Source organism: Giraffa tippelskirchi, chromosome 6 (genome assembly GCF_054371585.1).
Source record: "Giraffa tippelskirchi isolate mGirTip1 chromosome 6, T2T-mGirTip1v1.2.pri, whole genome shotgun sequence".
Classification (NCBI taxonomy): Eukaryota; Metazoa; Chordata; class Mammalia; order Artiodactyla; family Giraffidae; genus Giraffa; species Giraffa tippelskirchi.
In genome coordinates, this window is record NC_137280.1 from 111145331 (window position 1) to 111163005 (window position 17675).

General features: G+C 37.5%; 1 protein-coding gene across 11 annotated transcripts in view; it reads left to right on the forward strand.

The window, feature by feature from the left end:
* Positions 1 to 17675, forward strand: part of LOC145509796 (uncharacterized) — an 889905-nt gene that overhangs the window by 683909 nt on the left and 188321 nt on the right. For all 11 annotated transcript variants that reach the window (XR_014056468.1, XR_014056469.1, XR_014056467.1 and 8 more), the window contains one exon: positions 17301 to 17382. Coding sequence is in view for 8 of the 11 variants with exons in the window: in XM_081499106.1 (XP_081355232.1) it covers positions 17301 to 17382 (82 nt within the window). In the remaining 3 variants the exon portion in view is untranslated. The remainder of the gene's footprint in view (positions 1 to 17300; positions 17383 to 17675) is intronic.

Consider the following 17675-nt stretch of genomic DNA (forward strand, 5'->3'; position numbering starts at 1 on the left):
TGGTAACTGGTGAGCCCACCTGATATCTATTCCCCCTGTAACTGGCAATCTGGCAATCTCGCCCTCACCCCAGCAAAGACAGCTGCCATGTCCGGCCCACCCTCTACTGCACATCGTGGGGTGTTGCTCCAGGACCTTGCTTCAGACATGTAAGCTCCCCCATCCATTAAACTACTGATATTTGTTTTCTCCTCGGTTGCCCAAAACTCAGCTAAGAAAGAAAACAGTTGCGTCATGCCAAGTCATAATTAGCTTAATGTTTTATTGGGTCACTTTTTCAATAGCCTCTATCCATTAAAGTTATTTTGGTCTCCAAATATGTACATATGTCCTTAGAGGTTATCCTAAAATAGCAGGAGATAGTTCACAAAGTTTGAGCTGTTGAATTTGATGTTTTGAATTAAACAAAAATCAAAGCAAATATGTGAATATGAATTTCAGATTGGTTTAGATAGAATGCTGGAGAAGGCAATGGCAACCCACTTCAGTACTCTTGCCTGGAAAATCCCATGGATGGGGGAGCCTGGTAGGCTGCAGTCCATGGGGTCGCACAGAGTCAGACACGACTGACGCGACTTAGCAGCAGCAATAGATAGAATGCCATTGGAAACAATTAACAAGAAGCATTCATTGGTATCCCAGCTTTATAGCAGTTGAAGACCTTTACTCAGGGCTCAGTGAGGTCTCTTGTTTTGGGCGATGAAGTGGAGGTAAGGGAAGAAGACATGTCAAGAGCAAAAAAAAAATGTTCCTTTACCTTATGCATTTTTATAACCCATGCCATATTTGATAGTGTTACCTGACCTCTGCTTATTACAGTAGATGAAGTTAAACTCCTTTCTTTGTGGGTAGGATGAAGTCTCAGTTTTTATATTCTAGTACAAGTATTGAATTTGTTTGCACACTCAAGGTCAGCACCCTGTGTCACATTGCACACTCAGGCATTTACTCTGAAATCACCCAAGTGCCTATGATTTCTGTTCTGTGTTCAGACTGCAGCTGGCTTTCTTCTACTCACTTTGAGTGTTGAGCAGACTTGTGATTGCCTTCAATCAGAATAAATAAGGAGATTACTGTGGCACAACAAATAAATTATGGGCTAAGTCCTGTCATAATAATAGTTTTCATTTTTATAGCAGATTGACTTGGGAGATCTTGAAGAATTTGCAAATATGGTTTCTCCTGTTTTGCTGATAGGAAAATACTCCCTGGCACCAGTTTAGAATTACAAATGTCAGGGACCAAAGTTTAAAACCAAAAACTCACATTTTAGAGATTTGGACTCTGTGCATTAGAGCAAGATAATAAGACGTGACCAGGATCTGCATCCTTCTGTCATTGGGAGGAGGTGGATTTGCTGATTCTGCTAAAGAAATACTTGGCAAAGAATTACTGTTTCCTGTGTTGAGACTTCGACAGCGTTTAGAAAATGTGGAATGTGAATCCTAAAAAATAATGGCAGAGGGTCATATCTAACTGCCATCTCCTAGGAAAATCTGGAAGCACATTTACCACTTTGAATAAACACTTTTATTTATGAAGTACAATCTATCTGTCAACACACCAAGAGGCTCTGCTTGGTTAAATATTCTGATACAATTAGCAAGCTAATGTAATTGGCTGGCCTTAATAGACCTCAGCTCTACGGGCAGTATCACTAAAATTAACAGTTATGCTGGAGATGGGACCAAGAAGCTGCAAATGAAGCCAGATGTGCACACAGAGGGGCTCTAGACTCATCGGGATTTTCTGGGGGAAATAGTCATTAGACTGCACATCTGGCAGAGTTCTTCATAAACCTGTGCCTCCTAAATGATCCTTTGGTACATGTGTCTGAAAATACTCCCCACCCCACATCCATTTGAAAGGCAAACATACATATGATCTTAAATTAATATTTTCACTAAAAGCATTGCTCAAGACAACATAATAGCTTCCTAAAAGGAAGAGGAATGGAAACCCTCCCTATCTCCTACTGTTAAAGAAATTAAAAAGTCATGTACAGGAGTAGATTAAAGAGGGTTGTCAACTCCTTGACACTGTGCTTATCGAGAAATGGAGGTCTGTGTTTCTTCTCCTTAAGTATGAAGAGACTCTGTGACTGTGTTGGCCAATAAAATATCGCTAAGTGATTTTGTGTCAGTTTTCAGACTCAGGCTATAGACGTGGCAAGTGTCCATTTTGTATCTCTCAGACAGTCACTTTTGGAACCCAGGTGTGAGGAAACCAAAGCAATGTCATTGGACAGGCTCCTGTAGAGAGGAGCTGAGGCCCCAGATCACAGTTTTAGATGAGGTGTTTTTTTTTTTTTTTTCCTTGGAGGATAGTTTCTTTACAATGTTGTGTTGGTTGCTGCCCTACAAAATGATTTTGCCATGAGTGTGTATATGTGTGTGTGTGTGTATGTATATGTGTGTGTGTGTGAATATATATATATATTCCCACCACTCCCGCCACTCCCTCTCAACCCACCCCTCTAGGTCTTCACAAAGCATAGGGATGAGCTCCCTGTGTTACATAGCAACTTCCCACTAGCTAGCTATTTTACATCTGGTAATGTATATATTTTAATACTACTCTCGCAGTTTATCCCACCCTCTCCTTCTCTCACTGTGTCCACAAGTTCATTCTCTACGTCTGCCTCTCTATACCTGCTTTAGAAATAGGTTCATCAGTACCATTTTGCTAGATCCCATATATATACATTAATATACAATATTTGTTTTGTTTTTCTGACTTCACTTTGTATAACAGGTGGAGCCCCCCCCCCTCAGTTCAATTGACTCAAATTCATTCCTTTCTATGGCTGAGTAATATTCCATTTTATATGTGTACCACAACTTCTTTATCCATTCTAGATGAGTTTACATTAACAGCCAGTGGGAAGGTGCTATCTTTGAAGCTGTCCCTCTACCCTGATCCAGCTGCCCTAGCTGATTGCATATGGAGCCGAGATGAACTGTCTCTGTTGGAGCCTTGCCCACCTTGCAGAATTTTGACTCAAATAATTTAGCATTACCATTTTAAGCCACAAGGTTTGGGGACATTGTTAAAGCAAATGGTAGCTAATTGAAATGCTCAACAAGGAAATGTATCAGCAAACTGATATTTTCTTTTACTTCACAATTTCTGTTGCTTTTCTTGATCTGAAAATACATTTCCCCCAATAAAGTATTCACCAGCTGTTTTCTCTAAGTCTGTGTTCCTAATCAATAGCTTAGAATCTCTTTTTAAAACTTGATTCCCAAACATGTTAGGTCTCTAATTTATCTGCTGCCATTTACTCTCTGGATATACATCCCTTTTCTTGGCTTTCTGAAATTCTCATCAGGGTAAAGAAGACCACTGACAGCACCTTCACTCATGATCACAGAGAATGCAGAGAGGAAAAGCTTCTTACAAGAATTAAAAGGGATTTAACTATGTTATTAGTAATTGAAGTATTTTTTTCCTTGTGTGTTTTCTTTTTTATTGAAGTATAGTTGATTTATAATACGTTAGTTTCAGGTGTACAGCAGAAGGGTTTAAGTGTTTTTAAAGATTATACTCCATTAAAGTAATTACAAGATAATGGCTATAATTCCCTGTGCTATACAATATATCTTTGCTTCTTATTTATATTATACCTAGTAATTAGTATTTTGTAAAATCTCATACTCCTAGTTTGTAAAATCTCATACTCCAGTAGCTTGTTTTCTATATGAATGAGTCTGTTTTGTCTTGCTATATACATTCATTTGTTTTATTTTTTAGATTCAACATATTACTGATACCACATAACATTTGTCCTTCTGTGGCTGATATTTCACTAAGTATAATATTCTGTGGGTCAGTCGATGTTTCTACAGATGGCTGAATTTCATTCTTTTTATGGCCGAATAATATTCCATTGTGTGTGCGTGTTTGTGTGCATACATCTCATTTTTCTGTATCTATCCTTTTGTTGATGGATACTTCAGTTGCTTCCATATCTTGACTTTTAGAAATAATGCTGCTGTGAACACTGGGGGACATATGTGTTTTCAAAAGGGTGTTGTTTTTTTCTGGCTATATACCCAAGAGTAGAATCGTTGAATTGTATGTTAATGTTTTGTTTGTTTGTTTTCTGAGGTACCTCTATATTGTTTTCCATAGTAACGGCACCGATTTGCATTCCCACCATGTAGGAGTGGGAATGTGTAGGAGTGTTCCCTTTTCTGTGCATCCTCTCCAACATTTTTCACTTGTAGATTTTTTGATAATAACTATTTTGACAGGTGTGAAGTAATATCTCATTGTTTTGCATTTCTCTGATGACTAGTGATTTGAACATCTTATCATGAGCCTGTTGGCCAGGTGTATGTCTTTTTTGGAAGAATGACTATTCAGAACTTCTGCCTATTTTTTGATTGATTGCTTGTTTTTTTTTTTTTTTGATATTGAGTTATATGAGCTGTTTATATATTTAGGGTATTAACCCCTTGAAGTTTGCTTTTTTTTTTTTTTTTGCCTTGGAGATAGAGCAAAAAAAAATATTGCTACAGTTTATTTTAAATTGCCTATGTTCTCAAGTAGGCATTTTATTATTTCAGATCTTATATTTAGGTCTTTTTGTTGTTGTTAATATTTATTTATTTATTTGACTACTTTGGGTCTTAGTCAAGGCATGCAGGCCCTTCATTGCAGTGCGTGGGCTTCTCTCTAGTTGTGGCATCAGGGCTATTAGTTGTGGTGCATGTGGAGCTTAGTTGCCCTGTAGCATGTGGGATCTTAGTTCCCTGACCAGGGATCAAACTCATGTTCCTACCTTGGAAGGCAGATTCTTAACCACTGGACCACCAGGGAAGTCCCACACCCTATGTCTTTTGATTAGAGCATTTAGTCCATTGATAATTAGAGTAATTATTGATAAGTATGTACTATTGCCATTTTGTTACTTATTTTCTGGTTATTTTTGTATTTCTTCTATGTTCCTCTTTTTTTATTTTGCTTCTTCCCTTTCATTTGATGGTTTTATTTAGTAGTATGCTTGTGTTCCTGTTTTTAGTTTTCATGAATCTGTTGTAGGTTTTTATTTGTGGTTACCATAGGAGTCATATATGTTTGGGCTATAACTGTATCTTCTTGTTTGAAAGTAATAGTCATTTAGTTCAAACACATTTCAGAAGATATACCTTTTTCTCCCCTCCCCCACATTGTGTTCCTAATATCATATTATATCATCTTCATGGTTATCCTTTTACTACTTTTATTGTAGTCATAGCTGCTTCTACAATTTTTGTTTTTTTTCCTACAATCTTTGTGGGTTTTTTTGTTTTTTGTATCTTTATAACTTTTTTTTTTAAACCAAGATCAATCCTGAGCCCTTACTGTATATTTGCCTTTCCTTGTGGGATTCTACCTCTCCTATTGATTCTTTCTTCTTTCCCACTTAGATGAGAGCTGTTAACATTTCTTTTAGGGTTGCTTTTGTATTGAGGAAATTTTTTAGTTTTTGCTTGTCTGACAAGTTCCTTGTCTCTCCTTTATTCTAAAAGATAATCTTATTGGGTAGAGTGCCTCATTTGCAGGTATTCCCCTATAGCACTTCAACTATCTCATACAGCTCCCTTCTGGCCTGCAATTTTTCTGCAGAGAAGTAAGCTAATAGAGTTCTGGTAATTCCTTTGTATGTGACTCTTTGTTTTTATCTTTCTGACTTAATAATTCTTTATCTTTAAATTTGCCATTTTAATTATGATATGTTTGGGCTTGGATCTGCTTAGGTTTATCTTGTTTGGGGACCTCTGTGCTTCCTGTACTTGGATATCTGTGTCCTGCTTTAGGTTTGGGAAATATTCAGGCATATGTTTCTCAAGTACATTTTTGATTCTCTTCTCTCTCTCTTATCCTTCTGGGGCCTCTGTAACACAAATATTGGTATTCTTTTTTTAACATTTATTTTTAATTGATGATTGCTTTACAATATTGGTTTGATTTCTGTCATATATCAAATGAATTAACCATAGGTGTACATATGTCCCCTCCCTCTTGAATCTTCCTCCAGCCTCCTGCCCATGGCCCCTCTAGGTTATTACAGATCCCCAGTTTGGTTTCCCTGAGTCATACAGCAAATTCCCATTGACTGTCAATTTACATATGTTAGTGTATATGCCTCCGTGCTGTGTGTGTGGGTTAGTTGCTCCGTTGTGTCCGACTCTTTGTGTCCCCATGGACTGTAGCCCGCCAAGCTTCTCTTTCCATGGAATTCTCCAGGCAAGAATACTGGAGTGGATTGCCATTCCCTTCTCCAAGGAACTTCCCAACCCAGGATCAAACCCTGGTCTCCTGCATCGCAGGCAGGTTCTTTACCATTTGAGCTACTCTCTCCATTTATCTCACTTGCTCCCTCTTCTCCCCCACCCTTGTCCATAAGTCTGTTCTGTATATCTGCATCTCCGTTGCTGCTCTGAGAACACATTCATCACTAATATCCTTCTAGATTCCATATATATGTGTTAATATATGATATTTGTTTTTCTCTTTCTGACTTACTTCACTCTGTATAATAGGCTCTAGGTTCATCCATCTTATTAGAACTGACTCCAAAATGTTTCTTTTTATGGCTGAGTAGTATTCCATTGTATATATGTACCACAGTTTCTTTATCCATTCATCTGTCGATGGGCATCTAGGTTGCTTCCATTTCTTGTCTATTGTAAAAAGTTCTGCAATGAACACTGGGGTACATGTGTCTTTTTAAGTTTTAGTTTCTTCAGTGTATACGCTTAGTAGTGGGATTACTGAGTCATATGGTGGTTTTATTCCTAGTTTTTTAAGGAATCTCCATACTGTCTTCCATAGTGGCTGTATCATTTTACATTCCCACCAACAGTACAGGAGTGTTCCCTTTTATCCACACCCTCTCTAGAATTTACTGTTTGTAGACTTTTTGATGATGGCTATTCTGACCGGTGTGAAGTGATTACCTCATTGTAGTTTTTATTTGCATTTCTCTAATAATGAATGATACTGAGCATCTTCTCATATGTTTATTAGCCGTCTGTATGTCTTCTTTGGAGAAATGTCTGTTTAGGTCTTTTCCCCACTTTTTGATTGGGTCATTTGTTTTTCTGGTATTGAGGTTTATGAACTGCTTGTATATTTTGGAAATTAATCCTTTGTCAGTTGTTTAATTTGCTATTATTTTCTTCCATTCTGAGGGTTGTCTTTGTATCTTGTTTATAGTTTTCTTTGCTGTGCAAAAGCATTTAAGTTTAATTAGGTCCCATTTGTTTCTGTTTTTATTTCCATTACTCTAGGAAGTGGATCATAGAGGACCTTGCGCATCCTCACTGCTGCCAGCCCCCTACTTATCCCTGGAATGTTTGTCGTGGCTTCCATCCACAGGTCCTGCCTTGCATTGCAGGCCAAAGCTTGCTGGGAAGGGGATTGTGTGGTGTACTTTTCTTAGCTACTGACTTTGCCCTCTGCTTAGTGGAGACTTGTGTGTGCTGCCCTTGGCACTCTGAATTTGCCCTCTGTGCCATGGGGCTTGTGTGCACATCTCTCGGCTCCCAGAACCCGCTCTCTGGTTGGGGCCATAGTCTGTGAGCTGCTTATAAGCTGAGAAGTGCAGCTTTCTTTGTATTCTGCCCTCTGGGTCCCCACCTTGCCCAGCTCTCAGAGATTTTGAAGCTCCCCCTTGGTCCTACCTGAGAGGGAGCTTCCCAGGGCCTGGAAACTCTTCTCCTTAATGACCCTCTCCTTGGGGCACAAGCTCCTATCTAGAAGTTCTCTGTCTTTTCCCTTTTTATGTCTTTATCCTTTCTCGTACGTCATTCCAGGGAGCTTAGACTGCCCCCATGGAGGCCTGGGGTCTTCTGCTGTTGCCTAGAGGTTGCTTTGTAGAAGTTGTTCCATATCTTGATGAGTTTTAGATGTATTTGTGTGCAGAAGGAAATGGCAACCCACTCCAGTATTCTTGTCAAGAGAATCCCGTGGACAGAGGAGCCTGGTGGACTGCCGTCCATAGGGTCGCACAGAGTTGGACACGACTGAAGCGACTTAGCATGCATGCATGCAGTGGAGAAGGAAATGGCAACCCACTCCAGTATTCTTGCCTGGAGAATCCCAGGGACAGAGGAGCCTGGGGGGCTGCCATCTATGGGGTCGTACAGAGTCAGACACGACTGAAGCATCTTAGCAGCAGCAGCAGCAGCAGATGTATTTGTGAGAGCCTGGGGATCTCCCCGTCTGATTCCTCCACCATCTTCTCACAATACTCTCAATATTGGTATTCTTAATTTATCTGAAATGTCTCTTATACAGGTTTCATTTTTAAAAAATTTAATCTTCTGATGAGATGATTTCCATTATTCCGTCTTTCAGATCACTTATGCGTTCTTCTGTATAAGTTAGTCTGCTATTCATTCCTTCTAGTGTGTTTTTATTTGAGGTATTAAATTCTTCATATCAGGTTGGGTGTTTTTTATGTTTTCTAGTTTATGTTAAATATTCAGTGTGAACATCTCTTGTCTTCCTTCATTCAGTTCATATTTTTATTACCATTTCCTTGAATGTATTCTCTTAATCTGGTTGATCATTTATTTCTGTTTCATTATTTGCTTATCAGGAGTTTGCCGTTGCTTTTTGAGACCAGTTCCTCTGCCTTTTCATTTTGCTTAATTCTTTTTGCCTCTGTTGCAGTCTTGAAAGGGTTTTCGTGTGTCTTTGTGAGTGTCGCTGTACAGACTGCTTGTCCCCAGTGCCACTGGTGAGAGAGCTGAATTTGACATGGACACCAGACATGTTTTTCCTCATGGCGTGCTGGTAGCTTTCACCTCAGTCATCAGAGGGGCTGGAGATGGATGGGCTAGACTTTAGCTGGGTGTAAGGCAGGGCTTCCCCTCTGCTTCATGGCCATCACCACCCTGTCAGAAGTGGGTGCTAAGTCCACGTTGCTGGAGCAGAAGCCCTGAGGGTTATGCCTCAGCTGGTTCTCTTTGTTTAAGTGTATGTTTTCTGCTCTCCCCACACTGTGACCCTTGCCTCAGCAAGGTGTTATAGGGGGCTGGGGGTATGTAGAAACAAACGGGACCTGTGTGGGGCTACTGGCCTGTGTTGGCTCCAGATGGGGGTCTAAGTGGTTTTCAATGAGCTACCTGTGTAGATGACTGTGGTTGGTTTACCTCATTCCACTCAGACTCAGCCTAGGGTGCAAGTCCCCTTTGTCCCTCACCGCTGATCACTGCCTCCCACCCCTGCCTGGTTGTGGGGCTACATTGCGGGGCTGTGGGCACCAGCAAGGACTCTCAGCACACATCAATGGGTGAGCTGTGAAGGAGTGGCTGCTGTCAGAGATCTGGGCTGTTTCTGATGCACTGCTTAATTTGTGCCAACAGTGCTCGTCTCCACCCACTCAAGTTCTTCTTCAGGCCAGGTAACCTCTTGTCCATGGTCAAGTATTCTTCCTGGTCATGACTGCCCCATATCCAGTTCTGCTCTGTGATATGACATAGTTCTACTCAAACAAGGTTAGATTGTTCACTTGACTTGGGTCATGGGAAACCTATCATCCGATAGAGCAGACCTCTCTCTGCCTTGCCGGAGGGCAAGCCAGCATCCCTGTGTTCCTCCTCAGTAGTAGACTCCAGGTTTCCTTCAGTCTCTTTATTCATCCCTGAGGTCTTCCAGCCAGAAAAGTGGGCTTGTCTGTCCTGCATAGGACCTCAGGCTTATGGTTCTCACCACTCACTCTCCAGGGCAGCTGTATGCCCATGTTTCTCCCTTTTCTTCTGGGTCCCCTCCTGGGCTACAGGTCCCAGCTTAATTGCTTTTCTTCCCTTCCTACATGGTTGATTACATGTGTATCATTCTTATAGCTTTGGTTGTACAGAAGCTCTACTGACAGTTTCCAGTTAGTTTCCAGTGAGAATTGTTACACATGTAGATACACTTTTGATTCATTCATGTGGGGAAGTGAGTTCCATATTCTCTTACTCTGCCATCTTTTTTTTTTTTTCCTAATTTGTTTATTTTTTGACTATACTGGGTCTTCATTGCTGCACCAGCTTTTCTATAGTTGCAGTGCACAGGCTTCTCATTTCAGTGGCTTCCCTTGTTGTGGAGCACAGGCTCTAGGGTGCATGGGCTTCAGTAGCTCTGGTTCTTGGGATCTAGATCATGGGCTCACTCAGTAGTTGTGGTGCATGGGCTTAGTTGCTTCGAGGCATTTGGAATCTTCTTGGATCGGGGATCGAACCTGTGTCTCCTGCATTGGCAGGTAAATTCTTTACCACTGAGCCACCAGGGAAGCCCTTCCTCTGCCATCTTGATCAATCTGCTATATTGCTTCATGTATTTCTATAAGATGTGAGACATCTTTGAAGACTCTTCACTGTCTGAGCCACCAGGGAATCCCTTTGAAGAACACAGTTACATGTATAAATTATTACAATGATAACACTCTTACTAAATTAATAGGATTCATCTCTACACTTGTACTGTGCATCTTGGCTCTTATAGATTCTTTGTGAATTATGACTTCCTCCATGTCCAACTTCTCGTATCTAATGGCATGTTCAAGTCTTTACCTTATTTTAAGTAAACTGATTCCTCCCTCAGCCTAGTTTCATAGATTTTATTATCAACATTTTTAAAAGAGTAATTTCTGCTCTTGATTTATCTCCCTTATTTCTGTCACCATTTCACTGATATAACTCTCAATGAGTCACCAGTGGCCCTTTATATTCTGAGCCTAAAGGATTCTTTAGTTCCAGTATAATCTTCTGCATAGTAGTTAACATTGATAACCATTTCTTCCTTCTTAAAATACTATTTCTTTGACACCTGTGGCATTGCTGTCACCATATTTTCTCTTATTTCTGTGACTGCTCCTCCTTCAATTTTTTATTCCCATCAGATTCTTTTCTTTCTAGATGGTCTTCTTTATACCTGTGGCAAAAAAATTGCTCTGTGGGTCAGAACTCTCTGTTGAGTTCCAAACATTTATAACTACTTTCCTACTGGATATGTCCACCTTTCCCTTATTGAACTGGCATTTTTCTCTTTTCCACTTCTGACCAAACTGTTCTATCTTTTATGTTACCAATTTCAGTGAGTGACAACATTTTCATTTGTCAAAGAAAAACCAGGAATCAAGTTTGATTCTTCGCTCTCTCTTACATCTCCCTAGTTCAATCAATCACTAAGGGCTGCTTTTCCCATGCTCTTTAACTCTCCCATCTGTCCACTACTTTCCAGTTGCAGTGTTCCAGCCCTAGCTTAGGCAGTCATCACCTGATATCTCTTACCCTGTCCCTCTGACTCCTTTATTGATCACTCCAGTCCATTTTTTTTTTTTCATTCCACTCAAAATAATCATTCTAAAATGCCATTCCCATAGATCAAAATCTTCTCTGATACCCATCTCTGATACCTATACCCTGTTTGAATGTAGGATCTTTCACATTTTCTGCTTCCCAGAGTTCCTTTCACTCTGCTTGCTTTCATTGGCTGTGGACTTTGCCATTCAAATTCCTTTTCTAAACCATCATTGAAAAACACCAGTTTGTAGTTCAAGTCACTGTGATAAATGGCAGAGGGCTAGGTTACCTTTCTTCATAGACTGCTTTTCTGCGACACTTTGGGCAAACCTCAAGCCATACCACATATAAAATGAGACCAAAATCATTTGAACTTTGACACAACGTCTCTTAAGAATCCCACCTGCTAAATTTAGAGCACCATTTATTTTGATTAAATATCCCTTTTGAACCACATCCTTCTGTTTTTCTCTGTGAGACAGTTCTTAACTACATTTTGCTGAATGATAGCAGCATGTGTCACATTAAATTTTTCTTTGTCTTGTTTCTCTTTTCAAACTAAAGTCAGTCTGTTTCTGGAAGTTGCTTGTCCATTGACAGGACATACTAGGACCCTGTGATCATCTAATTCCATTTTCATCCAAGTAAGAATGTAGTCATTCATTTTCATTTTCAGTGAGAGTCAACAAATGATGGCTGTTTTGTGGGTGTAATCTGATCTTTAAAAGACAAATCTGTATGTTTATTTACTTTTTTCCAGGTTTGTCTAGTTCAGAATGTGTAGTGGCAAGTTAAAATAAATCTTCTCACTGATTTTTTGTTTACTCTTAGAGCTCAGGGTTCTAAATCAATGTTTTTAAACAATTCTAGTTACACTTCAGTGCAATAGCAAAGCCCAAGGAAAAGCTCAAAACAACTCAGCTTTCACTTATTGATTTACAAATTGGGTAGCTGATCTCATAAACAATGCATAGAGCCATAGTCTGACTTAGATTTCTCTAAGCTTAAATTTTGCTTTTAATATCCTCATAGAATGATACTGTGCTAGTTATAAATGTTTAAAAAAAGTTTTAGAAGTAATTTCTCACTATAGAAAGTAGGAAATACAAAAAAAGTGAACAAATTTTACATATTCTTTACATATTCTTTATGTATTAAAGATAAGATCTGTTAACACTTTTAGTGCTGTCTTTTAGCTAAATATAATTTCTATCACGTAATATGTACTCAATAAGTATAATAAAGGTTTCCGAATGAATGGAGAAAAGTATATAAATGTAAATAATGGTTTTTTCTCATGTCCTAAAGTTGTTCCTTAATATGACACTAACAAAAGCATGCTCTCCATTATATAAGTGATAATTTTCCTATAGGTAACATTTTTTTCTATTATTAGGCATCTAAATAATTCCATATTATAGATAAGAGTAATTATGAAATAACTTGGGCTATAGCTTATCTGCATTTTAAAATAAAGATTTTCTTGTCTATTATGTTTGAATATGTTTAAAAAGTTGTTGATATTTATTATCAAATTGCTTTCAGAATGATTGAATTCAAACAAAAATGGTTGAGAATATCTGTTGCATAGTAATTTTATTATATTAAACATTGTTATTTTAAAATATGAATTTCATGGCACAGTCATTTTATATTATTTGAGTTACAATATTTTTTTAGTACGATAGTTAAACATGTACCAATACTTTGACTTCTGTGGGTTTTCTGTGTGAACCTATTGACAAGATTTTTTTCTAACACTTAATAGACACCAGGGACTATTCTGAGTGTTTTACATTTATTGATTTACTTGATCCTTAACAACAACTTTTTAAATCATGAGATACCCCTATAATCCCCATTTTACAGATGAAGGAAATAGATCACTGGAATGATTTCTGATGTTGTTTAATAAGATATAATAAGATATTTTTTGTTATGGATTTGTAGAAACTGTTTGCATATTTAAAAATATTAGCCAGGGTAGAGAGATGTATTTAAAATGGTTCCCTATTACATGAATTGTCTTTGGTTAGTTTTACCAATGCATTTTATTTTGTAAGTCAGTCATTATACCATCAAGTTCATTAAAAGTTTGAGTTCATAGGGTTAATTATACATTAAACCTATAATTTATGGGGCTTTTTTGTTTTATTTTGTCTCTTTCTTGTTTATTTATAACTCTTATCCATTTGGAAATTATGTATTATGTTAAATGAGAATCTCACTTTATTTTCCCTCAATAATCAATACATTCTCTACTGATTTGTAGTACTCTATGAAGTATACTGAGCATATGTACGTCTCCAGCTTCAATGAAAAACAATGTTTTTCTCTTACCATATATGATCATTACGTAGCATAGGATATATTATGCTCTCTTACACAGTAGCATGAATATGTATCTAACTTTTGACATTTATTTGTTCTATTAAAAACTTCTTTAGCTGGTGCCACTTATAAGTAATTCTGAAACAAAATGAAAATTTATGATCTATATATTTACATGATTTAATCTTTAATTAGTTATAGCTCTTTCATGCTTCAGTTATGTCTTAGATGAGCCAAGTCAACATTCATTTTATGGCCAACATCTAAATGCTTGTAAGAATGCATGGGGGTGTGAAAGTTTTTATATGGCAAATAGAAAGTCAATAAAGACAGTATTCTTGCAAATTTCAAGACATCTAAAAATGCCCTCCAATGTTATTTAATGGGATTTACTTGATTAGTGTCTATTTAAAATTTGTGAATTGTATTCTAATTGTCACTGTTCAAAGCGTACTTCTCATTGACAGTGTGTATATAATATGTCATAGTTCAGTAAAGATAGACTTTGATCATATATAATGTTTTTCATGAAATAATGATAAGTAATACATTTATTGTTTGTCTGCTTTATAATAGATATTGTGCTAGAGTTTTAATATATAAACTTTATATCACTTTTATCAGTTTCATTTTTCATAACTGCTGTAATCCTAGGTATATTTATAGATACAGATATTAAAACATATAGAAGTTAAATAAAGAAGTAGATTATAAAAGAAGAAATATATCAAACACCCTAAATACCTCAAGGAGCTAGAAAAACAACTCACACTCAAATTTACAAGAAGGACAGGAAAAAAAAGACAAGAGCACAAATAAATAAGATAGAAAAACAAAAGAGAAAAATAATTGAAACCAAGTTGGTGTTTTGAAAAGATAAACAAAATTAACAGAACTTGAGCTAGACTGACTAACAAACAAAGAGAAGAGGTTAAATAAAATCCAGTGAAAGAAGAGACATTACAACTGATGACACAGAAATTAAAGTGATTATAAGAGATTTTATGCCAACAATTTGGAAATCCCAGAATAAATGAATAAATTCCTAGAAATGTATAATATGATAAAATTAAATCATAAAGAAAGAGGGCAAGCAAACAGATCCACAACTAGTATGGAGATTGTATCAGTATTCAAAAACCTTCCTTCTAATGAAGAAAACCCTGGGATCGGATGGCATCACTATTGAATTGTACCAAACATTCAAAGAATCCTTTGAATCAAGTCAGTTCTTTTCAAACTCTTCCAAATAAGTCACACTACTCTGAGAGTTACTTATAAAGTAGTAGTTTCTAAGGTATTAATAGCTGATTACCAAGATCATTAAAGAGTTTTTATTATTTTTATTTTTTTAATAAATTTATTTATTTTAGTTGGGGGCTAATTACTTTACAATATTGTAGTGGTTTTTGCCATACATTGACATGAATCAGCCATGGGTTTACATGTGTTCCCCGAGTTTTTAAAAGACAGAGATTATTAAATCTCTTTCCCAGAGGTTATGATTTAAGTTGAGGCCTTGAATTCAGTATTTTAAAAGTCTGACTGTGACACAGAGTTGGTTTTCACTAATATGATCACCTCTTACGGACTGTTGTCTATTGTCAAGAGAATGGTGGGCCGGTGCTGGTCATATGTGATACTTCGTGTTTTCTTCACCTTTCATCTAGTGATTCAACACCTTTCCTCATTTTCAAGCTGTATTGAGATATGTCTGGATTTACCTAAGAGTCTCGCTGAAAATACTCCTCAAGAATCACTTCTGGGTTTAGGGATGGCTTCCTGAGTACTCCTTAGATCTTTTTGTTGTCTACCATAGAAATTGACCTATTTCTCTAAACCATTGCTGTAGAAAAACTGCAGCTCTTTCTTCTCATAACTATCTTTCTTTTACGGTCTGAAACCAAATGATATAAAATCTTCTCCTTCCCACACAGTAGCTATTTAGGAATGAACACATTTTCAAGTTTATTGTCTGTTTCCTTTTCAGAGTTTTCACTAACAATAACGTGTAGAGAACAAAAAGAATGAAACAAAGTTCACCAACACTTTAAGATCACCTATCCAAGCTGTCTTCCCAGTGTAACTGTGAAAACAATCTTCTTTCTTACCCTTTAACTCCTCCTGGGAGTTAGAGACAGCCAGACAAGACCTCTAGCTAACATTTTATTCCTTAGATTAATATATCACCACTCTAACCTCTTAGATCCTCTTTTTCATTCTTATCTTAGACATTACCATAATTCACATAGGTATGCGTGTGCTGTGTGCAAAGTTGCTTCAGTTCTATCTGACTCTATGCAACCCTATGGAGTAAGCCACCAGGCTCCTCTGTCCATAGGATTCTCCAGGCAAGAATACTGGAGTGGGTTGCCTTGCCCTCCTCCAGGGAATCTTCCCAACCTAGGGATTGAATCCACATTTCTTGTGCTTCTGCATTGGCAGGTGGATTCTTTACAACTAGCGTCACCTGGTAAGCCCTCAATTCACATGTGGGGGCAAGCAAATATGGCACTGTGGGCCCTTGGCTTGAAACCAAGGAAGAAAGACAGTTTATCTTAGACACTAAAATGGAAATGTTAGCATCATTTGTGGTCCAAGAAAGAATCATTTCAGGTGATTTCAGGCTAATCACTTCCAAACTCTCATGGTTCTCCCATAATGGAGACATTTGGAATAATGCACTTTTGGAGTTGGCTAGGAAGATCCCATGCAGAAAGAAATGGTAACCCACTCCAGTATTCTTGTCTGGAAATTCCATGGACACGGGAGCCTGGTGGGCTACAGTCAATGGGGTTGCAAAAGAGTGGGGTGCAACTTAGTGACAAAACAACAACTTTTGGAGTTAATGCACAATACACAAAAAAAGTTAATACACAAATATTCATTTGAGGTGATTCCTAGATAATAGTTTCCTCTTTCCTACATTTCCTGGTAATCAGTGTCAAACCTCATATTCCCTATTGATGTTTGATTTTGTTAGGGAATGCTAGAAACTACTTACATAAACATAGTGCTTCACATGTAAAGGAATTTCAAGATAGGCTGGTTGATGATGTTTGTCATGTGTCAAAATATATTATTACATGCAAATAAGTCAACCAATTTTAAATACGTATCCTCAAAGACTATCTTCCTTCCTTCAATTTTTTTCTCTAAGTCCTTTTGAGTTTTGAAGGTTTTTATTTTGGAAAAGAATTAAAGGAGAGTTCTGGGAAGGTACTCTAGAGAAAATGTCTGTATAACAATCTGGCTACTAGTTATGAAAATTTGGCATCTTCAAATGAAATAACACACAGAATATGAAAGTATTTCCAAAGTGATTTATTGACATAAGATACTTCCCAATTTTTACAATTAAAAAATCATTTATAATAGAAACACTTTATCACTTTGTATTTCATTTTAGTACATCTCAAATAATATGATTTATGATATACAATGTATTTCTACAAGAAAATGATATTTATACAATACATATGATTTCCTTTTTTGTCTTGCACAGGATTCATGTATATGTTCAGTAATTTTCTGTGCTATGGGGAAGTAAAGAAGTCTCATCCTCTGAAAGCTGATATGCTTGCTGGTGCCTCTTACCTTTGTGCTCTATAGGCACCCTCTGAACACCAGAAGAGTGGATACATGTACAACTCCCTTTGACTTGTTTGTTTTGTTTTGTTTCAGATCTCAGGCTGAGAAACCTGTTGTTGCTTACAGCAATGTCGCATCACCTCCGCAATAACTCAGCAACTCTGTGCACAATGAGGTACTACGACATTTTATTTTTTTTTACTCTGCTCACATGTTGGGATATAAGATTGATTTTCTGTAGAAAGATTGCATTATTCCAGATCAAGCCCTCAAGAGCTTTTGAAATACCATTGTCAATACCTGGGTGAAGTAAAAGGATGGCCACAAGGTACAGTCTCTGAGAAAACATCTTGTTGTTCTACATGTCCCTCTTTAAGATGAATGTGTTTGTGACTTTTCTTTGAGAGGAGGATTCAGGAAGGCTATCAGTGGTCTAAGATGTCAGGATTAGAAATGCTGTCCATTTAG